Source organism: Molothrus aeneus, chromosome 16 (genome assembly GCF_037042795.1).
Source record: "Molothrus aeneus isolate 106 chromosome 16, BPBGC_Maene_1.0, whole genome shotgun sequence".
Lineage (NCBI taxonomy): Eukaryota > Metazoa > Chordata > Aves > Passeriformes > Icteridae > Molothrus > Molothrus aeneus.
The window spans coordinates 13,185,558-13,213,530 of NC_089661.1; the positions used below are offsets into that span (position 1 = coordinate 13,185,558).

General features: G+C 49.1%; 1 protein-coding gene across 1 annotated transcript; it reads right to left on the reverse strand.

Moving 5' to 3' along the window:
* Positions 1-4,456: 4,456 nt before the first annotated feature.
* On the reverse strand, positions 4,457-27,847 carry FBXL18 (F-box and leucine rich repeat protein 18). The gene is made up of 5 exons (XM_066560791.1): positions 27,765-27,847; positions 26,944-27,144; positions 24,513-26,053; positions 21,680-21,898; positions 4,457-10,186 (listed from the first exon to the last, which is right to left on the reverse strand). The coding sequence occupies exons 1-5, from the start codon at positions 27,780-27,782 to the stop codon at positions 10,030-10,032; spliced, it is 2,136 nt and encodes a 711-aa protein (XP_066416888.1). The 5' UTR covers positions 27,783-27,847; the 3' UTR covers positions 4,457-10,029.
* Positions 27,848-27,973: the final 126 nt, after the last annotated feature.

The window sequence follows — 27,973 nt, forward strand, 5'->3', positions numbered from 1 at the left end:
CAGGAGGTGACGGTCACACCAGAGCCCTGCTGTAAATGAGGAGAGACACATCCTGCTGATGGGAACAACTGGGCACGAGGCACAGCCTGATTACAACGAGCTGCTCCTGCATTTGCTGAGCAGCTGAGCTGTGCTCCTGCACACCCTGTAGGGCAGGGGTAGGACTATGCTGGAAATGGGAACATTCCTCAAAATCACAGCCCCTGATCCCAATGGAGTGGGTCACCCTCCCCCATGGCAAATGAGCCCACCAAAGCCAACCAGGCAAAGAATGGTAATGAGAGGTTTGGAGTTTGAAGGTAGCACTGAAAAGCAGGCCCAAGGTGCAGAGAAATGTTACCCTGAGTTTTGGAGGAATAAAACCTGGTGCAAACATCAGAGCTCCTGCAGGAGGGCTGGGGAAAGCCCTGCCCTCTCCACTGCTCTTGGTCCTCTGAGATTTTCTCCTCTTCAGTTCCCACCCACAACAGGGTTTTATGATGGCATTAAACTCAATGATCCCAGCACCTCTGGGAGTGCAGGACCTGCTCAGAAGGGTTATTTCAGCCTGAAGGGCAGATTTACCACAAACAAATCCAAATGGAGAAGCAGCCGTGGGGTTTTTGCACCTTCTGCCAAGAAATGTCAGGGCCTCCAGCATGAGAGAGGCACAACTTGTTCCTTCCTCTCTCTTTTCTCTTTCTTAGGAAATTAAAAATAATGGTGGTAGATGCCTCTTGGCTTTATCCTCTCCCATCAGAGCAGATTCGATTAGCAGCTTCCCTGAGTGGCAGAGGTGTGACTGACTCCCAGAATGGGATGTATTAAGATGCAGGGCAGCAGGAAGTTTCCATCTGCCCCCCAACCAAATTCCCCAACCATTCCCACACTGAGGATCAGATAAGCTCACCTGTTTCCCTTCCTCATTAATGGGTTTGGGAGGTGCAGCCTGTGGTTTTGTTAAAGAAGCCTTGAGGACACGTTCACCTGGGAGAGCTCACACCAGATTCCTTTCTTCACACATCCATGGGATGCTCTCTACATCCAAAACCACGTCAGTACCCACCAGCTGGGCACAAGGAGCTTCACACCCTGAGCTGGCAGCTGCTGCTGACACCAAAACCACCCCAAAACAGCCCAGGCCCAAAGGGAATTCCCATGATAGAGGTGGGCAGCTGAAACTTTAACAGGTCCTGTATGAAAACAGCATTGTGCCCCATATGAGGGAGTTCAGGCCTCTCAGAGGACCCAAAAACCAGCTGCTCCCTTTCCAGCCACATCCCATCCTCCTGATGGCCCAGGGATGGGAGCTGTTCCCTTTCCACAGCACATCCCAGAGCTGGGTGCCCAGCGTGGCATCCAGGAGGAGAGAACGATGCTCCACACCCCTCACACCAAGCCCTCTGCATCCCACAATTCCCATTTGATTCCCCTTTAAAGGGGCTGTAATGCAGCGTGTATTTATACTTCAAAACAGCTTGTTTGTGTAATTGCCAAAAAAATGTAAAAAAAAGGAAAAAAAAGACACAAACCAGCCCTGCTACAATGACTAATTAGCTCGCTCCTGCCTCGTCCCCTGTAAACAAATGTATTTGTAACCAATTTGCAAGCACTTTGCATAAGGGGCCCAGAACACTCGTGCCTGTTTGATGCATTTTGACATTAATTTGATAATAGCAGCTTAACAAGGAATCCAGGCTCCCCAGCTATAAATATGCTGCTTTTCCACTTCCTTTTATCTGCACAGTGAAATAATGTTTTTCCCCCTGCTGCAATAACCACCATCCAACCCTTTCATGAATGCCCTTTATGTCCTTTAGCATTTCAAGGCTGCTTTGCTTTTTTTTTTTTTTTCCCTCCTGCAGGAGAAAGTAAAAGGGTTTTATTAGTTGTATTTTTAATTCCTGTTCATTGGTGGGGGGAAGGAGAAGAGAGGACAGTAATGGTGCTCTGATAATGCAGCTTCCAAGAGACAGGGAGGAGAGAGTTGTTTGTTCAGAAATACTGCTCCATCCATTTGTGCTTCCTAGGAAAAAGAAAGCTCATCCTTTTCCTTCTCTTCTCCACTTCCCATCGGTCTCTCTCACCATGCAAGCCTTCACCACCATGCCAAAAACCAAATTCAAGCACAGTGAAATGGGAATGGGACCATAGAGTCCACTCTGGTGGCAACCAAAAGGCACAGAAAGGGCTGGATCACAGGGCTACAGCTCATCCATGCCCTGACACCATCACTCCTCCTCTCCTGACCCTCCCCAAGACTTTCCACCTGTCCCCAAGGTCAGAACCTCACTCACACACTGGATCTCCCTTGTGCAGGGCAGGAATCCTCCAGCTCTGCCTCATCTGCCAGCCCCTGGGAGAGGCCAGCTCTGGGGCTGGGAAGCACCAAGCCCAAAATGAGCACCCTGGGAATTGTCAGCTGCCTCCTGTGGCCACAGACATCCTTCACCTCTGGGAGCTGCAGCAATCTGGCCTCTCTCCTCCACACTCCCTCCGTGTCACTGCCAGGGATGCACAAACTGCTCCCAAACCGCCCCGGGGGTGAAGCTGCACTTGGAGCACAGACCCAGAGGAACTCTCCTCCTGCCATCCCATCCCTGGGGACCTCCCAGAGAATGTCCCAGCAGTGGAAAACCAGGGCCTTCTGCCCCTTTCCCTGACATCCCTACTCCCACGTGCCCACCCCGTGGCTGTGCAGGGGAGGGCAAACCCACAAACACTCTGAGACACCTGAGCAGAAAATCTCTCCCTGTGCCAAGCTGAGCTCTGCACCCTCAGCATTCCCACACCTCCACTCCAGTTCTCCTGCCTGGAAACTGAGTCAGGCCCCTCCTTGCCAAGAGATAAGCTGGCAGAGGACATGAGATCAGTACCAAAAGGGAAGAGGGATGCTCTGCACAGGCTATCCCTGCGTTCCCTCCCACCAGTGTTTCATACTGACCACAGCTCTTCCAGCCATTTCCTCCCCTGGGATCATGAATTCCAAAACCCCACAGCAGGTCCCAGCAATAAGATGGAGGTTTAGCAGAGTCCAAAAGCACATTCTTTCCTCAGCCTCCTCCCTCCTTATCTCCTTCCTCCCTCCCCCCAAAGCACATTTAGATAAATGTTATTGGAACAGTAAAATCTATAACTTAAACACAAGCACAGGAGGGATGGAAGGAGGGTCTGCACTCCATGCCTGGGTGAGCAGATCTGCCAGAACAGAAAAACAGAGGAGAGCCCATGATCCCCTCTGGGAATAAAACCTTGGATCACTGCAGGCAGAGATCCCAGCACAGAGGCTCTCCTACAGTCCCACAAGTCCTGCACAGACTCACTCACCTTTAAAAAAACTGATCACAGCCCAGTTCTGAGGCTTTTCTCTACTTCAGCTACCTGGGGTGAGTTGACTTAAGCACACGAGTGCATGAGCTGCACCATTTTCCACCAAGCTGCTCCTCCTGTGTGTTTATTTTGTGGATTTTCCTAACTCAAAGAAGGTGCTGAAGCCTGGCTTCTCTGTGTACCACCATCCCGGGGAACAGCAACACAGAGGCAGCTCAACAGGGTGCACATTTTCTTGAGCATTGATCACAGACATAAGCCCAGGACTGTGCAGCCCCAGCACATCCATCCCACTCCCCTCCAATCCTCAGCGTGGGTGGCAGTGCAGCCACCGCTGCACAGCTCCAGGATCCATCCAGGGCAGAAATGCTGCTGCCAAGGCAGGTTAATGCCTGAGGAGTTTCCTTCACCACGAGCAGCCCATCCTGCCCACTGCCATCATCCCAGCTTCCCCTTCCTGCAGCCCCAGCCGGCCCAGCCCAGCTAAATCCACACAGTCATGGTGCCATTGATCCCAGTTCACATTTCACCAGGCACTTGATTTTAGCCCTTGGCTTCACACAGAGCAGTGGTGTAGGTCCTGTCTGCCATCCAGGGGCTGGAGCTGTCAGAGCAAGGTGTGGGAGGTGGCCTGGGCTTGCTCAGAGAAATGGATCTTCCTTGAGCCACTGTGAGTCACCTACCCAGGGATAATGGTTACAGAATCCCAGAAAAGCTCAGGTTGGAAGGGACCTCAAAGCTCATCTCATTCCAACCCTGCTGCCATGGGCAGGGAACCTTCCACTGGACCAGGCTGCTCCAGTCCCCCCCCAGCCTGGTACTGAACACTCTGTCCCACCTCAGCACAGCTCAGCAGTCGGATGTGCAGAGATCCAAAGAGGAGAATCATTTCCTAAACACAGAGTAGCTCCTCCTTCAGCTGAGCCCACAGCCACAAACACCACAGAAGAGCATCCCCAAACCCAGGAGACCAGGGCTGTAACCCCAGAAGTGCTCATCCCAGCACTCCCAGTGACACTCCCCAGCTCCCAGCGCACCCTGCCCACACACACACGCACACCTTACCTGGCAATGCCCAAGCACTCCCCATCAGAGGGTGGCTTTGGGCTCCACGTGGACAGGGAAGCAGGAGGCAAGGAGGCAGAGCTGGTTCCAAATGTTCCACTCTTTATTTGAAGTTTTACATGCCACCAGCATACATGAAAGTTGCACATTCAGAACTGGACTCACTACGAGGACAAAGGACCAGATGCAAACACAAGGGTCAAACGAGCGCGCGATGGAGGAGCCCGAGCCCAGGAGCCTGCAGGGATCTGTGACCAGGCTCTCACCCTGGTGGCACTTGGGGTGTCAGAAATGAACCCCCAGTTTTAGGACCACCTCCCTTTGCCATCTCCAGAGCTGGGTCTTCTCTCCTAGCGTGGCACCGTTCCCTTTCAAGGAGCTAAAGAAGAATTTTTGGTAATATCTCTACCAGAACTGAGGGTGTTTGGAGACCAACTGCCCATTTAATGCTTTCCTGAATTCCCCTTTCTATCAATGCCAGCAGTTTTTACAAGGAGAAACAATTTCCACCCGCTGTTTAGAGGGAGAGATGACAGTAATAGGGACTCTTACACCGACATTTTATTTTCAAAGAAAGTTTTGATAGAAAAACATTTTCCCCAGCAGCCTTGGGCAGGGAGTTGCAGCTTCCACTTCAAAGGACAAACTTCAAAAACAAATCCAGTGTCCTAATGGTTTTGTGCTACATTACTTAATTGTCATACAGCTAATTAGCAATGCCTGATTTCACATTCTCTGTACATAGATGAAGTTCACAAAAGAAGGGGCTACTTAAAAGAATAAATAAAACAAGGCACCAGGCAGCCAGGCTCCGACAACATTAACATAAAATGTTACACTTTACTATTTAAAAAACTGAAATAAAACCCCCATCATGATTAAACCTATATTGATCTGCCTTCCTTCAGATCTCAGAGCTTTGGATCTCTGCAAGGAAGGGGGGAGAACACAACATGGCAAGCGGGGGCTTAGCCTGTGCCTCTGTGTGTGTATTTCACCAGCGTGCAGCAGAGATCTTTAAAATTCTAATTATTTCCCTATCACCAAGTAAGATGGGGATCAATAGATGGTACAGACTGACCCCTTTCCTCCAGTGTCAGGGGGAAATTAAAAAAAAAGAAAGGGGAGGGCGAGCTGAGAGCGTCAGAGGTCAATGCCACAAAACAATAGATATTGATGTCTCCATTCATTTCAAACAGCGGAAAGGTCAATGCCTCCCTTGCTTCATGTTTTATGGCTGAAATCCTGCTGCTAACAGCAACAATGTTAGTAGTCAGACCTCATCCATCCTTTTTTATTATTATGATTATTTCTAACCAGGTTAGCCATTTTGAAAATTTGACGAAAGCTGGGAGCAGCAGTGGGGGGCTGGGTAGGAGGAGAAGAGGGGAAGCTGCCCTGGAAATTAATGGAAGAGATGGTTTCCATTAGTTTTCAAGTCTCCCTGTCCCCCTACCTGTGCCCCAGTTTGTCCCTCACTGCCCCCTAAAAAATGAAAAGGGCCTGAGGCAACGTCCCTTCACTATTAATCATTATTCCCTGTACAACATCCCAATTGGTTTCTATGGAAATGATTCTCCTGCTGGAGTACCCTGGCTGCCTGTGCATCTCAAAGAGGCAGGAGAGCTGCAGTGGAAGGAGACTGGGCTCTGCAGCACCCAGCACAGCTCCTGCACTGCTCTCCCAGCTTTGGACACTCTGCTGAGACCAGCCAAGAGGAAATTGCATCCCCCTTAGACAGGTGAAACAACCCTTCCGCACTGGTTCACTCCACCAGGGGGAAAGTCCCAAATTTCTACAGCCCTATCCTGAACCAGCACTACCCAGCACCTCACAGGGATGGTCCCACACACCTGCCCATTGTCCCACAGCCCTGAACATCCCTGTGAGGGGACAGGTCCTGCAGAGGAGGAGGCAGTGATGGGAATTCAACCCCAGTGAGGGGGGCTGTGGCTCTGCTGCTCTCAGTGCACCCCTGCCCCAGGCCTGCCCTCTGCTACCCTGTGAGCAACACCTCACCTGGAGGGGAGGGTTCAGCACCTGGGGAGCCTCCTGTCCTTCCACAAGAGAGCAAACAGCCCAAGCTCAGGATGTGTGTCTGGCTTCCAGAGGGAGATCCATGACTCCATCCTGCCCTGCCTCCTCGCACTCCCATCTTCTCCCTGACAGAGCAGTGACCACAGTCAGAGCTCTCATGAAGGGAGAGACTGTCACACACAGCCCCTTCTCCTAACAGAGCAGTGCATACACTGCCATTTCCTAAAGAGACCATGAAATCAGCTTTGCAAACAGCTGAGGAAGCAATCCTTTAACCTACACTCCCAAAAAACCCACGGGAACACAGATGACTTAGCCCCTCTGAATTCCCCACACCAGGGTCACTCCAGACCCTGCCAGTTTCAGGAACCAAATGCCACTTTGCCAAACAAGACTTTGGACACGAGCAGAGCAGCAATCTACATCGAGCTTTCCACAAGAACAGAACTGCCCCAGAACATCCTTCTCCCACAGAACCATGGACACTTTGGGGGCGGTCAAAGCAAAGATTTCTGCTGCAGTGCCCAAAGACTGGAGGTCTGCTTTGGAAAGCAGCAAGGAAAAGCCACTAGGGACTGGGATCCTGCAGAGGCACTCCCTGTGAGAAGGGCACCTTCTGGAATTGAATTCATTTGTTTCAGACTATGGACAGCAGCATCAGCAGGCTCAGAGATCACCTCCTTAAGATAGCAGGAGGGAGATTTCTGGAGAGATGGGGACAGAGAAAAGCAGGGGGGGATTGAATATTAAATAAAATCCAGGAGCAGAAAAGCCCTCTCTCTGCTCCCCTCTCTTCCCCTGCAGCTGCCTGCCTGAGTGCTGAGTGGGCTCTGAGTCCCAGGCTCTGCCCTGCTCAGAACATATGGAGCTGTGTTTAATAGCCCAGCTCTGCCAATTGGGTACTATTAGGGTGGGTTCTTTTCCCAGTGTAAATGTTGCAGAATATAAATTGTAATTAACACCGATGCCAAAATAGCACTTAGAGAAAATAAGCACATTATTAACATCTGGTGAATCCTGCCTGGAGTGCAAAAGCAGCGGAAATTCTCACTCTCCATAAGAGGATTTGTAGTAGAGATATCAAGCACTGGCCCGGAGTTGGGGAGCTGGGGGTAGAAGGAGATTTTAGCTCTTTATTACTATTTGGGATGCTACCTTCATCACCTGTGGGTGACCTTTCCTAGCCCTGCTTATAACTGGCAGCATCATCAGGACTTGTGACCCACTTGCATGAACACAGATGCCCAAACATCATAGCCCTGGCAAGAGAACAACAGCACTAACAAACATCCCTGGCTGCTGCTCCCATGCAGCAGCACAGCAGGCAGGTGGATATGGATGTGCCAAGCCAAGTGCACAGCACGTTCCATCAGGTGATTGCAAGCCCAAGAGCAGAGGTTTCCCACCAGAATCGAGCAGCAGCTGGTTTCTGCACAGCACTGTCCCCCAGCCCAGCTTTTCCAGAGGAACAGGAAGAGGTGAGCTGGCAGCACTGCCAGGCCCCTGCTGATGCCACAGCTGTTTGTGCAGGGGAAATCCCCGCTGAGGCTGGGAATGGCCTCATCAACCAAACATCAGGATTCCTTCACAGGACTGAACAGGTTCCCTAAGGCACCAGAGAGCTCCTGCCACACCCTCCACCTTCCCTCTGCCCTGAGGCCAGCGGCACAAGCAGGACAAAGCAACTTTGCCAGTGCTTCCAACAAGGAGGAGAAAGTAGCTTTGCAAACAGCCTCTGCCCAGTCCTGCTAGTTATCCCAGGAAAAAAAACACGGACAGAAACCAGGCAGAGCTGAAGTGGCCTGAGCTGGGCAGAGCAGCAGCTCGTGCTCCTGCCAAAAAGCACATCTGATGTGCTGAAGAGAGGGAGAAGGGGATTCAAACAGGTGAGTAATGTGACAAGAGGTAGAAAGAACGACCTCAGGGGGGAGAGTGGGAGGGAGAACAGCGGCAGAAGCAGGGCAGCAGCTCCTCACACTCAGCTGCATGGAGGTGAAGCTGAGGCAGAGCCTCCAACGCTCAGAAGCGCTCCCAGCTCAGCTGCAGCATTCCCAGGGGAGCTGGCCTCACATTCCTGCTGCCAGCTGCACTCCAGAGGCTGTGCTGGCTCCCTGTCCTCAGAGGGGAAGGATGAGAGCCTCAGGAAAGACAGCAAACCACCAGGGCTGGTCTCAGCAAAGCACAGACCTGTGCTAGCAGAGCCTGACACTCACCTGCTCTTTACTGTAACCTCTCTGAGCACAAGGGTTGTCACAGCCTGGCTCAAGATTTACACCTGTGGGACACAATTCCAGGCAGCCTCACACGTGGCTGATTGGAAAGCAAGGACAGAAAGTCCTCCAAGGCTGGGAGATGCATTTTGTTCTCAAATCTATCCCATCAGACCAGGCTTCCTCTGGACACTGAGGGCAGAAGAGCATTTGGGAGAGGGCATCTTGAGTAGGAAATGCTGACAAGGAGATGGGCACATCATCTTTGGACGACTCTGGGCCTCCCCAGAAGAGCAGAGCTCAACACATTCGGGATTTGGGTGAAGTCAGACAGCTCTGGTCAGCAGCTGCTTTGCAGAAGACAGACCTGGGATGCTACCAAGGAAAATTCTGCCACCCAGACTTGTAGCTCCAGGAATTTGTAACTTGGCTTTTGGTACAGCTGTCTGATGCTTTTAAAAGTGCTCAGTAAATAAGGCAATATGAAAGTGATCCAGACCACTACTGATGCCTGAGGAAGTTCTGTGGAGCAGAGAAGCTGACTGAAATCACACTGTGAAAATACTTCATAACATCTCTAAAATTAGCATGAGCCCAAGGCATGGGATATAAGGACAGAACTGGAACACTACATTCCCATCTACACTGCAAGACAGACTGCATATAAATCAGATCTGAGCCTCAACTTATTCACTGTAGGCACCATCTACCCTAGGACAAGGATTTCCAGAAGAGCTGAGAACTTCTTCCACCAGACTAATGGAAACAGCACCAGCAGGAACATACCATGGTCAAGGTGTTAATGACCTTAATTTGTTATTAAAAAATAAAGAGTCCTTGTGGTACTTCTCAGTCAAAAAAAAAACCCAAACCTTTAAATATCTGTGACTGCACGAGTGTGACTACAAATGCCTATTTGTAACACAGAAAACATGTGATGCACTTCAATTGAGCAACACATTTTTGTGCCTCTGAGCTGGCCTAGGCTTTCTACTTTGCCAAAAACAGACTGAAGCAAAGAATGATTTCCACCAAAACCACAAAGCACACTGCCAACGTACACAGGGGCCCTTGGGACAGACACCAGGGGACACAGGGGAAAGAGCATTGTTAAGTCAGTTTCTCTTACCTTTAACTTCAGTAAAATAACAAAACCAATTCATATTAACCGCAAGGAAATACTCATCAGATTCCACAAGCCTTTGAGACAGGATTTTCAGATGCAAGCAATATCCAATAGATGTTTCCCCACTGTAAAGAACCAGCTTTTTTTATTTTGCAGTTGCACCTGGTTGAAGTGATTGTACAGCATCCAGTGAGGTGGCCAGGAGTCAAGGATGGGAAATCCAGGCCAACAAGAAGCTGCTCCATGGGTTCACACTGACTTGTCCTTTCCATGCTGTGGCAGTCACCACCACAAATTGGGAGGTTCCTCAGCCACTCTGCTTTTAAACAAGGTAATTTCATCCAAGTGCCTCATGGGGACATCTCTGATGACCTCTGTCAAGTCCTCGTGAAGCAGAGGGAAAATGACGACGTTTAATGCAGGGCGCTCTGCCTGGAAACTAAATCAGACACAGGTGATTAGCCAAGGAAAAATACCAGTTCTGCAGTGCAAGGGAAGGGGATGGCCTGGGCATCGATCATGCAGGATGGGGGCAAGGAAGGAGGAGGCAGGAGGGGCAGCTGGAGCTCCAGGTCTCCCACTCTTCCCTCTCTGTGTCAGCAAGGAGCTCAGGCTGGGTTTGCACCCCTTGGCAGTGAGTCTGCTAAGCTGCCACAAGCCCAAATTGCACCTAAAATCGGGAACGAGGAAGAAGTTTAAAAAAAAATTAATAAAAAATAAATCAAGACGGGTAGGCATTCTTAGAGGATCAGAGATCCCAAGAGCTCTGCCCAAGCTGGGCAAGGTGCTCAGCGGTAACAATTTACACCACCTGCAAACCAGAGGCAAGTTGCAGAGCCATTAGGAAAATCAGGCCAGAGCAATGTCAGGCATTCCCTCGGGGCTGAGCCTGGGATTATCACTTCAGGCTGGGTTGCTCTGCATGCAGAGTCTACACTCTGCAATTAGAGCATAGGCAAGTTTAGAAAGCTCAGATGTGCAGATAAGCATTTAAGTGTGCTCACACTCACACACTGCAGCCTTCTTTTCAATCCAGGCTGCAGAGCAAAGGAAGAGATTTGCACGAGTTAAAGCCATTATACAATGCAGAAAGAACCGTACAGAAAAAGCCCAAGTGCCCACCAGCAAGTACTTTACATGACAGCAACCTGTGAGGAAGAAAAATGGTGTTAGCAGTGCAGTGTAACAAGAGCTCAGTCTTTTAAAGCTGGGGGGGGGTAAAACTGTGGCATAATTACCCTTAAGAGCTACACCTTAAAATGAAAAAGATCAGTGACTCTTAGTCCTGTGCCACCAAGGTGTTTCCTCTGAAGGGGGTGACGAGGACCGGTTCATTTTCACTCACAAGGAGGCAGAGCCACACTGGCAGCACCAGTCCCTGGAGGCTGAACCAAGCTGTGCTGGGCCCAAAGAGAAGCTCTCTGCTCGACAAACTTAGACTGGTGCGTGCCTGGAAGATTCCCAGCTCATCTCTAGCTCTGAAATGGCCAGGTTTGTGTCAAACACTGAGGAAAGGTTGGAGATCCAGCTGCTGGAAACAGACATGAAAATCCCAGGCAGCAATGCAGCCAGCTGAAGAAAGCACCACGAGAGACTGGCATCTCCTGGGAGACAGAAAGGACATTCCCATCCACAAACGATCTGGAGTAGAGCTGCCAAAAACACAGCAGAGAAACTTCCATTCCCAGGCTAGCTGCTCAGCCTTGGTGGGTTGAATTAATTTGCCTGAACCTAAGTAGCTGCAGGAATAAGAATTTCCAGCAACAGAACTACCTGGGGCAATTTTCTATCTCTCTGCATCACAGACCTGCCCTTCATGCCTCATGCCTAAGGGCTGGCAGAAAAGGACACGGCTCCCTGAGTAGATCTGGGGACTTGTGTCAGAGCTGTGCAGCTTCTTACTTCCACAGCACTGCCCTCAAGAAATCAACCAGCAAATAACTGCTGATCTGGGAGGCAGCTGGTAAAGTCTGCAGTGAAATCACATAAAATACAGCCAAATGTCTCTTTGATAGTCCCTGCTCTGCCTCAGCTCTTCGTGTTTCTTATCCAACACCACAGTCCTGCAGAGAAAATCATGTTAATGGACCGAGTTTACTGAAGTCCAGCAAAGGAAGAAACTGCCATCTCCCCAAGGGAAAGAAACTGCTTCCTTCTTTGTATACAGACTCTCCCAAATTGGAGAGAGTGCCTTCTCACCATGTACAAAATTGTAGTTTATAAGCAGCCTTTACATGTAGCTATAAAAACAAGAACCCAGACAAGTTTACATGATGAACTGCCACCGAGACAAGTGAAAAACCCCAACGCAGTTAAGTGTCCCTCCTCAAGAGGCTGGGTTTATACCAGGGGTTTGAACTTGATCTTAAAATAAGAGAAAAAAAAGAAAGCTTTGTGATTTTCTCCCCCCCCTCAACAGGAAACTGTATGTTACTGCAAACCTTGTAAATTCCATACCCCAGCAAGTTGACGCCAGAGAATTCTTTCCATGTACAATTTGCGTGATTTAAGGAAAAAAAAAATCAAATGCACATGGTTCACTATTATTCTCAGTTAAATGTGCGTGCAAAGCCTCTCCTTTAACTGCCTGTTAAAAAACACCCTGATTTTAACGAGCAGCTGTCATAATGTTAAACTGGGATTAGCAGTTCCCAAAAGCAGCCTCCCTCTGCAATCTCTGCTCCTTTAGTCCTCCCCCGGAAGGCAATTCCTTTCTTCATACACCTGTCCAGGTGGGCTAGATTAAGTGAGAGGCACTTAGAGCACCACTTCGAAAGGCCCCAGGCATGGGGAGGAGATAACAAGAAGGGGAAGAGAGTGAGTTAATGAGTTGCAGAACAGCTCCTGTAATCTTCTTGAGGGTTCTTTCCTCATTCCACACCTGGATGGACTTCAAACTCCATCCACCTCTGCAAACGCAGGGCTTGTAAAATTAAAACCCGAAGGACAGAGAAGGATGTTGACCCAGGGAGACAAAAGAGTTGCAGTTTCAGACATGAAGCCCTGGGTTTTTTTGTTTGGGTTTGTTTTTTTGGGTTTTTTTTTTCCAAGGGAAAAAAGCCAAGGATATGCTTGCCTGCTCTCTCCTACAAAACCTCCAGACTAAACTCATCATGATTAATTAAATGAAAGCAAGTTTTCTATGCAACTGACTAGCAGCCCCTTCAAAACAGATCCTTTAATCAGAAACAACCACTGGGATAACAAAGAAAACACCTCCCTCCCTCTCCCCCCCCCCCGCCATTTATATTTTCCAGCATAACCTCTGGTCCAGCAGAATCAACACCAAACCAAGCACCACCCAGCAGGAATCTCCACAAGGAGGTTTCTGAAGTGTCCTCACGTGGATGTGGACACAGAGCAGACCTGGTCTCAGCAGCTGGCTGGAATCATCCACAGAGCTGGGAAACAAATGATGAAGCACACCCTGTGTCACAAACTCCTCCTGGCATCAGCGTCTCTCTGCTCTTAGATCTTGAACTGGTTGTGTGTGGATGAAAGGGTTAACGATGCTTTGCTATTTGTCTCCAGAATTCTCCCAGAACAGGTGTGGACTGGACTCAGTAAGGTTATTTTCAAGTGAACAGCTTGGTAAATAGCCTAACACTACACTCTCAATTACTTCCAACCACTGTGGCAGGATCCAATATGTAGGTCAGGGACAAAGTCAAAAAGAAAGAGAAAAAAGTCTAAAGCAAGGCTGCACTTTGATCAGATTTCCTCGATTTTAGCAAGACAAAAGAGACCCTCCCTGGAATGCAGTTATCTCCTGGCAAACATTGACATGCCTCTCCAGAGAGGACAGTGAGTCCCCAGGAGATTCCACCTGCTGATAGATCCAAAGGGTGGCCCAAGGGCACGGGGAATCTCCCCAGCCAGCCTTGGAAAGATGGATCACACCCAGCCCCCTGCACCACAGACCCTGGACGTGACAGCTCTCTGCATTAGGTGCTGCTCAAACCTCCTTTACTTGCAGGCAAAGGATAAGGCAGTATTTGGGGCTGAAGAATGTTCTTCCCCTTGAGATCACCACAGAAACCCAAGGAAAGTCCTAAGCCAAATGAGACATTTCAGCACAGCCCACTTCCCAGAGGCTGGCAAGCAGGACACAAGGAGGGTTAATTAAACACTGCCAACAAAAGCAGCACACAGCAGATGAAGTGAGGGAATACAGAGTATCAGGAATGGATCAAGGGCAGATCTCTGACCTCCACAAACCAAGCTGAGCTTATGGAAAAAGAAGCTCTAGAGAAGGAGAGGGAGGAAGGAAGGAAATGAGGAGAAGTTTGATTTGGGGGAACAGAGCAGATGTGGACTCTGGTTGGCACAACTCTCACAAACGCAAACCAGTCTCTGCTGCAGTCACACACCTTCTCCCCTCCCTGGTCTGACCTTCCCCACAGGCTGGTGAGCTGTTTTTGGAGAGCCACAAGTTTCTCAAGAGCAGAAGTTTCACACCAACTCACTTTCTGCCCCGTATGCAGCTTTCTCACCGACATGCACAAAGCCCTGCTAATCCTCTGCCAGGCACAGCCTGTTTTTACTGGAAGACTTGCTCACACCTCCAAGTTCAAGTGTGGCATCTGTCCTGAAAGCTTCAGCCAGCACACCTGAGCCAGCCTGGAAACTCCCTTCCTGCAGCATGGCACGGTGGAATGGAGGAAGTGCCAGGGCAAGCTGGAGCAGCTGGCAGCAGCATGACCCAACACACACACTCACACTTTTCTCATCTTCCCAGGGAAGGCCAGGCAAACACTCAACATTTGTTCCGCTGGCCATGCCCTGACCTCAGTACCAAGGAGCTGAAAAATCCCTCCTTGCCTACAGTGACTGCCAAAGAAGCTTCTACAGGAGCATCTTCCAAAGAGGATTTGGCCTCACCAAAGAAACTGTAGGTGGGATTCTCCCAGGACCCTTCTCCTGGGAGCAGGGAGAGCCTTTGCCTCCCACTCATCCCCCAGAAGCCTCTCAGGGGGGTCCAAACCCTCCACACACTGACTCTAAAGCAGATCCATTCTCTAGTGCCATCCTCCCTTCCAGCCCTGCCAGAGTGCCAGTGCTAAGCAGACTTTATTTCCAAACCTCAGAAATGGACTTGAAAAGTTCCCAAGGAAAGATGTTCAGATTCCTCTGGTTGCCCTTAACTCCACACAATGAGATATTTTTGCTATAAAGCGTTTTCCTTTAGGGGTATCTTCCATCCCTTCATGTCTATGTAGACAAACCAACATTCTCCCACAGCTGCTGATTTTTCCACACTTAAGTCCCATCACTGCAGCCTCCAACCTGAGACCAAGGGGTGTAGATGGGACTCTGGAAATCACTCACACACATCACTGCCAACTCTCCCATTATCCTGAATGCAGCTTCTTCATTTGCCACTGCGCTGAGCCACAGGGAAGGAGCAATAACACATCAGAGTCATCCCGAGCCGAGGCAAATTACATCTCTCTGCTGTGGTTTCCCTGTAAGGCATGAATGGCACTCTGCTGCTTCTCCTGTGAGCTGAGGTTTGTATCAAACACGCCTGCAGACTGAGGTTCCTATGTTATTTTGCCAGCTGAACTCTGCATCACTCAAATGTGACCGGACAATTAGAGGGGGAGGGAAATAGGAACCCAAAGAGCGATGCCAGAGCGCCCAGGACACGTCCTAGGGGAGTGCTCTGCCAGAGCAAGCTGAAAGTTATTTCCTAATCTCTTCCACAAATTAAAAAGCTACTGCAATAACTGCTCAATTAGATTTATTTTACTATGGAAATGCTTTAAAGCTGCAGTTAATGCTTCCGTTCAGGCTTTTACACCCTCATGAAGAGAAAGCACGACAGTGCTATTCCAATATTATTTCTCAGCCAAGAGAGAGAGGACAATCCTTGGAAGTTATTTCATGCACAAACCAATCTGCCCGCTGAGGAAGGTTTCAGAACTGAATTCCTTTCAAAACACATGAGGAGCTGGCAGTTAGAACGAGGCATTTGGGTCAGCCACAGGAATGCATTTAAAGAAGGGGGTTTGTGAGTACCCCCAAAAGAAGATAGATTAATATGGCAAACTGGGGATGGTCCCACAAGCCCTGCTGGCTTGTAAAGTATTTAAACCCACCCATAAACAACATCCCTGGTAGAAGCAAAGGTGTCTGGGCCACACCTCATGCACTCAACCTTCGCCAAGCCCGCCAAGGAATCCTTGGGCAACGCAATCTGACAAGGATGCAGTTTGTTATTCAGTCTGTGACAGAATGATTCAGGGGTTTCCAAGAGCAGGAAATGAAACAGACAATGAAAGCTTGAGCAGGATGCTAATGATTCACTACACCAGCCTGGTGATACATTAAGTCCTCTGCAATCCCACTTGTGCAGGGCTGGAGCCATCTGCACACTGGGGCTGGCAGGGTGGGATCAGCAGCCACCGCCTGCAGCTCTGGGACCAGGAAAGCCAGCAGCAAACAGGCACTTCTTCAAGGTCAGAAGGAAGAGAAGGTGCTGAAGGGATGCAAAACCAGCTTGAAAATCTTGAATAAGCCCTAGGTGCTCACAGCAGCTTTTTGCAGTGGCTGTAGAACTGCAGCAGTCGGGTGGGCAGCACAGGATTGGCTGAATTCAAAGATGATCTTGCAATCACCTACTGCCCCTAGAGCCCCCTCCAACCCCTCTAAGAGTAAAAGGGATCCCCAAATGGGATTTTATGAGCCTGAGACCACAATGAGAATCCAGGGGAGCAGAATGCTGCAGGGATATCCAGGGCAAGGGGGAATACTTAGCCCTGAGGTGAGCAAAAACTCATCTGTGATAACTCAGCCCTGTGCTAAATGCCAGGAGAGGGACTGGCTCACTCAGCACTTTCCAATACTCCATTTCAGCCCTGTGCTCCCACCTGGAAGCCCTGTTTCTGCAACTGAATCCCAGGAGGCTGCCTCATCCTTTCAGCAAGCTCACAGCCACACAGGGCCACTGGAATCAGCAGTTTAAGAAAAAGGGAAGATCCAGCCAAGAGTTTCACACTAAAAAAGGACAATAACAAGCACAGGGAAATGTAGGTAATGCTACAGAAGACTGAACAAGAAGATCTAATTTAGGCTGAAAGGTCTTCCTAGAAAGTGGCAGGAATCTTATCATGAAAGTCACTTCAAACCAAGCAGTGCTCGTACCTGACACAGGCATAAGGATGGGTAGGTTTGTGTTTCTCTTCCTCTGAGTTTGGATCCCCAGGACAGTGAAATTGTCCTAAATGAGAAAAAATGCTCTGCACTTTCCAGCACTGGTTAACCCAAGAGCGACCTGAGTCACAGAACCACAGGATTGTTTAGGGTGGAAAAGCCCCCTAAGACCAAGCCCAACCATTCCCCCAGCACTACCATGGGCACCACTGAACCCATCCCCAGGTGCCACATCCCCATGGCTCTTAAATCCCTCCAGGGATGGAGATTCCATCACTGCCCTGGTCAGCTTTTGCCAGGGCTTGAGAACCCTTTTGGTGAAGGAATTGTCCCTAGTATCCAACCTAAACCTTCCCTGGCACACCTTGAGGCCATTTCCTCTTGTCCTGTCCCCTGTCCCCTGACAGCAGAGCCCAGCATCCCCCTGGCTGCACCTCCTGCCAGGGAGTTATGGAAAGACAGGAAAAAAACAAAAAATACTGTGTGTTTTGGGGTGTTGGATGGGCACCCCAAAACACACTCCAGCTGCACCACAGTTTTTCCCTTGGATTCATTTCTATAAACCACAGCTCAGCTCTACGCCTTGACACTCTCCCCCTTCTTTATGAAGAATCCCTAATGATGTCGTGTTCTTAGAGGTTTTGTGTTTTGCTTTGGGGTTTTTTTAAATTTGTTTGTTTGTTTTTATTTTATTGTAGCTTTCTTGATCTTTTTCCAAAGTGTTTTTCCAAGGACTTTTCACTGGCTTGTATTGTCTGGTGTTGTAGAGTCCTTGAAATCACTACAATGACAGGAGCTATCTAAACACTTCAGCTAAAACCGACAAAATTCTAAAGGCACACAGTGGAAAATAAAAATCTGTCCTTGAAGCCAAGGGGATATTTGCTGAAGCATTTCCCATCCCCTCTTCCAGCCTGTTTTCTGAGAGCAAGGAAAGCACCAGGAAAGCAACTTCTCCTGCACATTTGTGAAGTGCCTGCTAACCCCATGTAGCTGTGCAAGCCTGAAGTCATCCAAATTCCTTGCCCGCAGGATTTTTGGGGCAGAGACACACCGGCATATAAATACCGATTATTTAGCATGCAGCCCGTTGGTAAATGGTGGGACCTTCCATGGGTCACAGCTCCATCTACTGACTCTTCCACAAAATAACACTGTGGAAAAGATCGGGAAAGCTCCTGGGAGGCTCAATCCCTTGGAACTGCCTTTGGACACACGGGTCTGTGCAGGGATTTAGAAACAATCCCAGCGTGGCAGCTCAGCCCAAAATGGCAAAGCAAATTTACCTTTTCTGCAAAGAAGTTTTGGCACAGCAGCAAGTCTGGGGTCACACCTGAACCTCCAACCACAGGGCCTCAAATTGTGGTATTTTAGGGTTTGTGGAGTTAGTGCTGCAGTGGTTTGAACAGAAGAGTTATTTAAACAGGGATAACACGTGCTTGGAGCTGAGCACTCCAGCAAAGTTCGGGTCCAAGCATAAAATGGAAAACATTGTGTTCATTGGATCTGCTGCTATCTGAAGTGTGGCAGCAGCTGAGCACCATGTGATGGGGGGGAAAAATGTCAATTTACACAGAAACTGAGACTAAACCAACGTCACATGTGAAACCTGAGGAAGATCAGGGAAGTGGACCGGGATCACTCGAGCCACATCTCCCACTGTAACCACTACGCCCTTCTTATGTGCAGAGCATCTCCCTGAACCATAAAGGAGCTCCCCCCTCCCATCCACACTGAAGGAAAAAGAATAAAGAAAAACACTGCAATGATTTATCTGCCCAGAGGGAAACAATCTTTACAGTCTGCTCTACAGCTCAGAGGAGACCTTGCCCTTGCAAGCCTCCTGTTTGCTGATGAGGCTCCAGATGAGCCCTGCTCTGCTTATTGTGTTTCATTGCAAAAGAGCCAGAACTGAATCAGAGGCTTTTAATGACTCAAATACACGAATTAGTTCGTCCCAAATAGCAGCAAACTTCAAGCAGAAGCTGCTCACCAGAAAGCTGGACAACACAGGGTCTGGTTCAAAGCTGTCACAAGACTAAGAGACATGAGAACAACCTCTCTTTTCAGGCCAGTGGAACAGAAATACATAACACTAACCTCCTTTTACAGTAAAAAGGGACAGTTTGAGAAGCAGCCCAGGCTTTAAGCCACTGCTGTGATGCAGCAGATTTAATTCCCAAGCTCCCATCACCACACCCTGTAAATTCACCATCTTCCAGTACAATTCCACAGCTAAAACCAGTCTGTTCTCCCCAGATAGGTTCTGCCTTCTTCTGTTACCCAAACCCTCCTGTGCACCCACACTTGAAAAAGGACTGCCCTGCACTATATTCATTTTCAAGCCCTCTCAGCTCTACCTCCTGCAGCAAACTCCTGCAGCATGGCCAGCCCTGGGTCCTTCCCATTCCCAGTCACATTTCTTCTCTGTTTTAGAGGCATTGGGAGAATGTGAACCCCCCCTTTGGCTCCATTTTGTTGTTCAAAACTATCTCTCATCCTAAACAACACCTTCACCACAGCCCTAAAACAGGAACTCTGACCCTCAGTAGGACCTGAAGAATATGGATCAATTGCCACAGCTCAAGAAAGGGAGCAAACAGAAGTTCAAGGTCCCTGCTCTCACATCCTCCCTCCCACCCACTCCCCATATTTCACACGCAGCATCCACACACATTCCCAAGAAATGGAAAAAAAAAAAAAAAGCATAAATCCCCTTGTTTCATTCTGGCACAAGGATAACTTCCAACTTGCTGCCTGGTGTAAAACTTGGATTAAAGAGACACCAGCTGCACACTCTTAGAGGAAGCCATGCTGTGTGAATTGGAGCCATACCCACAGGTTTAAGCTCACACACAGATTTTACTGCACATCTCTCTGCCTTGGGGTAGCAGACAAAATGCAGTCAAGAGCAAGTCAATTCCTGACCCCATCCCAAGGCACATTTGTGCAAGGATGAGAATGGAATTGCTGGAGAAGTCACGTGGTTAAAGACTCGCTGATGGCTCATGGAAGACTCCAGGCTTTGCTTACACATCATTTTCTGTATTTTGTTTCTTCCATTTGATTACTAGAGACAGTTGCATGAGAACGGGATCTTTGTTGCTTAGGAGAGCATCTGCTCCCACTGCTTATCCTCCTCCTGAAGTCATAATCTTACATGACATCAAAATCGTTTCCAGAGCCACCAATTACAATGTCACAGAGGATTATGACTTCAGGTGTAGAATTTGCAGAAGGAGCAGATGCTCTCTTCAGCAAAAAAAAAAAAACAAAAAACAAACAAACCAAAACCCACCTTCAAAAAACCCTGTTTTCATACAAGTGTCTCTATTAATAAAATACAAAAGAAGAAAATAAGCTTGACAGCCAGAACTGTAGCTAAATATAAAAATAGTTTTTAACATTTCCACCAGGCATCAGCTGCTCTTTAGAAAGTTCCCAGGGTTTAGATTATAAAGAGGTAGAGAATGTAGTGAGAATCAGTCCATGACAGAGAAAAAGAGGGAGAAAAGACTGCAGAATGGTCTATTTCTGCTCAGTAAGTGGACATTAAAATTTTGGGCAGCGCTGCAACAGCACCTCAGAAGAGAGGGAAAATAAAAAATGGGAACCGCAGATTTCTGGTTCTTTCCAAGGATCCCCAAAGCACAACTGAAACCAACCCAGTAATGTTTTTACAGATATGAAGCCCTGTGTAAAACAAACTCAAAGAATCCTTGTCACATCACAAGGAATTTACTCAGATGTTTCCAACAATCCCCATGCCAGAAGGACACAGAGGCTTTCAGAGGCAGCAGCAATCTCAGGAGCAGTTTGGTAGGGAGCTAATATAGTCACAGCCTTCCCTGGATTTGATCCACGGAAACAAGCCAAGTGTAATAAGTTAGTTTGAAGCTGGAGGAAGGCTCGGGGGGAGGAGCACCCTTTAGGATGCACTAATAACGCCGTGTGATTTGAAATTTTTATTAGAGCTTAACAGGGCACAGCAAGAGTAGGTGACAAAGAAAACAGGCTGTAGGTGGGGAAATAGCCTCATAGAAAAAAAAAAAAAAAAAAGAAAAGATACTAATGGAAAGTCTGCTGCATGGGAAATATTTTGTAAGATGACTGCCATTATTAGAAGATTTCCAAATTCCAAGCGTAATTAAAAGCTCTCTTTTCAAATGCAGTTCACGGCTCACACACAAACGTTTCCCACCACGTGAGCCTCAGAACGCTGCAAGGGGCCAAGCAAAATGCATTTAAGAACTGCCAAACGTGCAAAGGCAGTTTGTACCGATTCCCCCCCCCCTCAAGCACCCTCCGAAGAAAAAACCCTTCACAACAACCCTTTAAAGGCTTTGAATTGCGCTGCCAGGGGATTATCAGTAAGTGACATTTACAAGTGATTAGAGGACAGAGAATTATCTTAGTCACTTGTGGGAAAGGAGGAAAGCTTCAAGGTCAAATCTCTCAGTACTTAAATGTCGGCAGATGTTTTGTTTACACAAAAAGTGTCATTTGATTTATGATGGAGCTTTGCATCCAGAACTTCAACTCGGCCAGCAGAACTGCAGAGAACATGGGTGGGAATGGAATTAAGAATTCATATAATACCTTCAAATATTTCACTCTTATTAAAGTAAGAGGCTGGCTCGTGTGCCAAACAGTTACACATTACCTATTAGCTCCTTGGAACAAGAGCTCCAAGCCATATAAACCTTGGCAAGCCAGGGAGCGGAGATAAATCTCCAACAGCTCCAGAAATCCCACATCCACCCTTTCCCGCACTCACCTCCGGACAATGGACTGCTGGAGATTTTTGCAAACGGTAAGAGACTCTCCCATAAACATGTGGCACATGATGACCTCAAGGCAGCTGGCCATGAATGACATCACTGCGTCAGACTGCAGAGTCCCGCTCCGGGAGACGATGCAAAGGCGCTGGAGAGAGGAGCAGTGACTCAGTGCCTGGAAGAACTGGGCGCCCGCACAGAAGTAGGGCTGTTCCAGCCTGCAGGAATAAACAAAAACAACTCAATGGGCAATTCATGCCTGGGATGCTCCCAGACAAGAGGGAAAGACACAGCACATTCATGGGGGGCTGGCAAACGGAGCGAGGAGTGCCTCCAGCCCTGAAGGACAAGGGCACAAATAGGCAGGAAAGCCCTAAATGCAGAATTCTGGCGCCCACAGGGAGTGACCTTGGAGTAACCTTGGTTTTGCAAGTTTCCCACAAAGTATGGTGGGTAAGAGAAGCAGCAGATCCATTCTGGCCTTAAAAGCACAGCCTGGCTTCTGTACCTGACATCCACCAAGCAGGTGGTGTGGATTTAGGGACCTTCTGCTCCAGTGTACAAACACTGCCCAAACTGGTCCTATCTTCAGCTTCCTGCCTTGAAAAATACACAGGGCACACAGGTTGATGAAGAACTGGGGCCAACACAGCGACCACAACCAGCCCTGGCAAAGGATCAGAGCTGCTGCTCTCCCACAGGAAGAAGCAACGATCATCAACCCAACCTTTACCTTAAACACCTGGCTCAGGGAAGAGAGACAGGATCCTCTACCACGGTGATCCAGGAGGACAATGAAATGACAGTGATCATACCTGGCCAACAAGGGGTCTGTGTTTTACCCAGCAGCATAAGTGGGTGACTCCCTCACAGAAACCAGCCTGCAAGGAGCTGGACCTGTTTGAGGCATGTGCCACCAGGAGAATTCATCTGCTTAGTGCAGATTTACTACCAGGCTTCAGAGCACTTGGGAATCTCAGTCATTGGGTCAGGAAAGCCAAGAGCTCCAGGAAGGTTAATCCATGAGGTGATAACAAGCTGTCAGCCCAGCCTGCTCTGGGTAATCTCTGCACAGGCTTTGTAGTATGCAGGGGTATCTCAGCAACTTAATCCTGTTAATTGTTAAATCCTGTTTCAGTCTCAGCTTACAACTGCTGTCAGGTGGCACTGCCTGAAGAGATCCTAAGAGCATATCAACACTTTGGGTAATAAATTAAAATTCGTATCAAGAGAACGAGCAGTTCTTTTCAAATTTTCAACATCATTACTGAGGCACTGTAAATTTAGGACAAAAAGCACAGAATCTCCAGGATCCCGGTTTCCAGGTGAATCTCTGGATGCACCAGCCACACCTGCAATGCCGCCCCGCACTCGCTAGATGGCAATGTTGCTTTGGAATAGCCCCTTAAACGTGTTCCTCAGCCTGGAAAACTGGGAAAGGAAAAAGGGTGGGAACAGCAGGGAATCAGTCAAATCAAAAGGAAACTACGTTATCGGGAGGAAGTGCTAATTTCTAAAACCATCTTAAGCCAATATAAAACCTTAGACTTTACTCAGGGAAGAAGAGCGACCGTTTCCACCCAAATGCAGCACAAGGAGACAGCCCCGTTGCAGCCTTCATTCCAGGCTCTGTGCTGCCTCCCATCTCTATCACTCTTGGCCTCCATTTCAAAGCCTCAGGAAGCTACAGGGCCCAGGATGAGCAAAGCAGCACTGCACACCCCAACCTCCTTCCCCAGCCCTCAGTTCCTCCATGGCTATTTACTCTCCTCAAGGTTAAAGACACATTCACATAACCCAAGACCTTGAGCAACTGAATTCCCAACAGCTGCCACCCCTCGGATGAGACCGGCACACTCCTCCCCCATTATGAATGGGAAGTGGTGGAAAATGAAAACCCTCCTAAGGTGTTTCAGCCCCCCTGGCTGCCCTCACTATTGCAGTAGACCAGGGAGAGGCACACAAGCACCAGTCTCAGGTGATGAGCAGTAATTTCAGCCACAGTAACTGTGACCTTGCTGTCTCAACTGCACAGCACTTTGGAGCTTGGTGAACAAAGGGGGACAATGGGACTGACGGGTTCTGCAGTTTCACTGAAAGAGGCTGATTTTGGAAAGGAAAAAATAAAAAGAAAAAAACCCATCTTCCTAAAGTGATAATGTTTGTGTTCATATGGACTACTGCAAGGAAACCACCAGAGTTTCCTTTCACAGCACATTTTGGCTACCATGAAGCTTCTTTGTGCACTCTTTAAGATCAGATCCTTGGTAGGATCCTTTAAATCCTATCAGGAGAGGAACACCAACAGGACAAACTCTATATCTGGAATATTTTCAGTACATTACAAAGAAAAGAAATAAAAAAATAAAGAGGCAAGATTTTCATACAAACCCAAGGCAGACAAATATCTCATTGGGAAACCCAAAGAAAACTACATTATCTAGACAGTGTAGGAGTCTCTTCCTTCCTGGAAATTTAAGAGGTGTGCATGTACACAAAGCCAAAAAAAAAAGCAAAGGCACGTAGTGTTTAACCAGCCCTGACAAGCTGCTAGCTCCCAAATAAGCAGCATGCACTTTTCCTTATCTAAAAGGAAGGCAGTCACAGCACTTTTTGCTCCTGAAACACTGGTTAAAGGGCATATCCTGAGCCCTCAAGGACAACATGCAATGCCTTCCCATTCTCCACAAGTCAGGAAGGAAAATACTCGGTTTTCAAGGCATTGTATGTACTCTGCACCGGAATGCTTTTAATAGTAGCCACAATAAACCACACATCACATTTCTGGAGATCCACAAACAAAACGGGAGATGTTCAAGGGCAGCCCCTCACCTGAGATCTCTCAAACACTTGCAGTGTTTCAGCATGTCCATGAGAGCAGACATATAGACCACCTTGCCCATCATGCCCAGGTTGGCCAAGGAAAGAGTCCGCAGGTGCTGGCACTGGAGCCCGATGTTGACGAGCCCAGAGCCCGTGAGAATATTTGGCAGCTGTGCTAAGGTGAGGCTCTGCAGGTAAGTCAATTGGCTAATGGCAGCCACCTCTGAATCCCCCACGCTCTGTGCCCGGACACAGGGAGGCAACGAGTTCCGAATTGCTGGCTCGTTGCGGGGCATGGCAGAGGAGAAACTGGACCCAATTATCTCCAAGGTTTCCAAAAATCTGAGGCTTCCCATCAGAGCCCAAAACACTGAGGACTCGATCTTCTGATTTGTCTGGTCCCCCAAGTTCCTTGGATATGTCTGTACCCCAATCCGAACTTTCCTTCCAAATGTTTGGGGCACTAAGTTAGGTGTGCTGGGAGGTTTCTCCACGCTTGCACCAACATCTGTGATGGAGCAAACTGGTAGTGCTAATGAGAGCAGGTGCTTTAGCCTGGACAGGAGCTGGCACAGGTGGTTCCCTATGCTTTCAGAGCTGTGATGGTGAGCTGCAGAGAGGTTCAGGTGTCTCAGGTTGCAGCAAGACACTACCAGGCTTTCCAAAATGCTGCTGTCGATGTCATCTTCTGCTTTCCGAAACAAGGACTCCGGGGCCAGGCAGTGAACGCAGCCACTGAGGTTCAAACTGGTCAGGCTTTTAAGATCCTTCCCACCATTAATGACCCTCTGGATCAGGTGCCCACCAGATAAGGTGCATCGGCTAAAGCTGAAGTAGAAAGGGTTGTTGAACTTCAAGTGTTGCAGGAGCCCAGAGCCGTTAATCCAGGCTTTGGGCAGTTGTAAAGCATCCAGACGAACATTTCGGGCCATGGAGTCCAGGAGGTTTTTGGTGGCTCCCGTCTCTGCAAAGCTGCCGGGGGCAGAGATGAGGAAGGCGTGGAGGTTCTCAGGCGTCCGATCACTCAGCACTGCCAAGTACAGCCTCACCACCTCCTGATTGACATAGCCAGGAGCCAGCCTGGCGTAGAAGATGCGCAGGTTCTGGTAATGGGGCACATTGCTCTCGCCCACCATCAGCTGCCCAGAGAGCATGAACCCCTCCCGCGAGCGATCGAGGATCTCAAAGTAGAGCAGCAGTTTCTCAAGGCTGGTGCAGCATGGCACGACCCCGTAGGAGGGTGTGTAGAGGGTTTGCTTCAGCTCCGAGACGCGGCTGAGGGTGGCTTTGCACTCACTGCTCAGCTGGCTGGCATCAAAGCCCGGGTTCACGTCGATGGCCAGGGAGCGCAGGTGCTGCAGCGAGGAGAGCATCTTGGAGAGCCGCAGCGAGGTGACGTGGCACCCCGACAGGTTCAGCTTCACCAGGTTCTTGCACCATGTTACGTAGTCGATGGTGGAGCTGGGCAGCCAGTAGCACCCGGCCATGTTCAGCTGGTAGATCTCCCTTCCAATGTCCCTCATCAGCTGCTTCACTTTGTCTTTGTTCACCTGCACCCAAACAAAAGCACGTTCAGTGAGGGATACGGCAGAGGTGGGCACTGACTCAGTTTCCCAGCTGGAGGTGGGGATAAGAGTGGCTGGTACTTGGATTATGTGGCTCATCCAAAGGTTTGGGGATGGCAGCACAACCTAAGAATTACCACACTGCTGGCAGCTCAGTCTGCCATGCTTTGGACTCTTCAGATTACACTTCCTTTTGCTTCTGCAGTTCTGCAGCTCTGCATTAGAAGCAAAAGGAAGTGTAATCCTAAGAGTAGAAGCTGCTCAGCAGCTGAGAGTGGAAGGGAAAACCACCTCAGTTTTCCATCAGCAAAGCTATTTCAGCAGAACTGGCTATGTGCAGAAACACAAATTGAAAGAGGAATGTTTCCATTCTTCTTCATTCAGTTTCCTCTTTTGGAAACAAGCATAGGGGACTTTCCCCTGCCTGCACTGGCTGATACAGTTCTCATTGAATATATCACCCTTCCTTCCCAAGCTTTATTTTTGTTATAACATGCACACAACTTCTGGCTTTGCTTGATTGCAAGCCTGACAGCAACATGCACAAGATTTTTTTTGCACAACAACACGGAAAACATATTTTGGGAAACTGGTAACTTTAAGGTCATGTTTACTTTCATTTTAGCTTCCAGAAATATGGAGAAGTTAATTTTTCACTGACAGTATTTTATATAACTAACAGAGCACAGGACTGTTCTAACAAAGCATACTGGAAAATAAATGCTTCTATGAAACAGCTTACTGTGTATTTGATTTCACAGTTCAGGAGCAGTCTATTTATGCATACACGTTGGAAAGTTCTACTTCTTGGCATTGTTTTACAGAAGTGAGATTTATCTTGACAGCTGACAGAAGAAGCAAGCTAGTCTCCCCACCTTATAATCCTTCTGAAGCAGGACTGTATGTGTTAGACTCTTGTCAAGGCAAAGTGTTGCAAGTTTCCTGCAGGTTCTCCTGACATTGAGGACCAGGTCTGTGCAAGGGACATAGCTGAGGATGTGCAGAAGGATCTCATCTGAGAACTCCATCAAGTTGACACCATTGCTTTCCTCCTCACTCTCCTCACTTACGACCTCCTGGTGGAAAAGAAAAAGAGGAAAAAGAAATGGAGAATATGGAGGTAGGGCAAAACTTCACATGAAATCATGGTACTTTCACTTGGTCTTTCACCATTGGCGAACATTTCCATTCATTCTACTTACTTTGCAACTGGAAAAGCGACTGTCCATGATCTTTTCCTAAATATAACACAGCGATCTCTTTCTACATCCTTCCTCCAAGCGCCACCCGTTTCAATAACCTTTAGAGTTACATAACCATGCATATATACATATAGATACGGCTATATATATCTGTTTACACATACAGACACACACCAACACTGCAGCCCAACATCACCGCCAGCTCTTGTGCAACACTCTCACACCTTAACGGCGAACCCAGAGCCCAAACCGGCACTAACGCCAGGGCAGCTCCCTGCCGAGGGCACCGGGGCTGCTCCGCCTCACAGCCCCGTGAGCCCCCCGGACACACCCGGCGAGGGCGATCCCGGCGCCCTCCGTGCCCCCGAGCCCGGCTCCCGCCCTGGGGGCTCCGGGCTCCGGCAGCCCCGCCGCAGCCGCCGTTACCGGCGCCCCGAGGGGCCGCTGCGGAGGGGAAGCGCGGGGCGAGCTGAGCCCCATGAGCCCGGACTCACCTCTCCGCAGCGCGACATGGCGGCGGCCGCACGGTCCTGCCGCAGCCGCCGCCGCCACCTGGCCGGGCCCCGCTCGCAGCGGCCGCGTCCCGGGCTCGCTCCCGCCGGCCCGGCCGCCTCCCGGCGCTTCCGGCGCGGCCATGACCCGGTTCCGCGGCAGCGCCCGCCCCGCGCCGCCATCTTGAGCGCGGCGCGGCCGCGGCGCGGCG

What these genes read in the sequence shown, in the direction of transcription:
- FBXL18 (XM_066560791.1), bottom strand. An exon ending in AAGTGTTTGAGAGATCTCAG is followed by an intron (nt 21,899 to 24,512) that starts GTGAGGGGCTGC and finishes TTATTCCTGCAG; the next exon opens with GCTGGAACAGCCCTACTTCT. An exon ending in CAGCAGTCCATTGTCCGGAG is followed by an intron (nt 10,187 to 21,679) that starts GTGAGTGCGGGA and finishes TGTCTGATTTAG; the next exon opens with TTTCCAGGCAGAGCGCCCTG.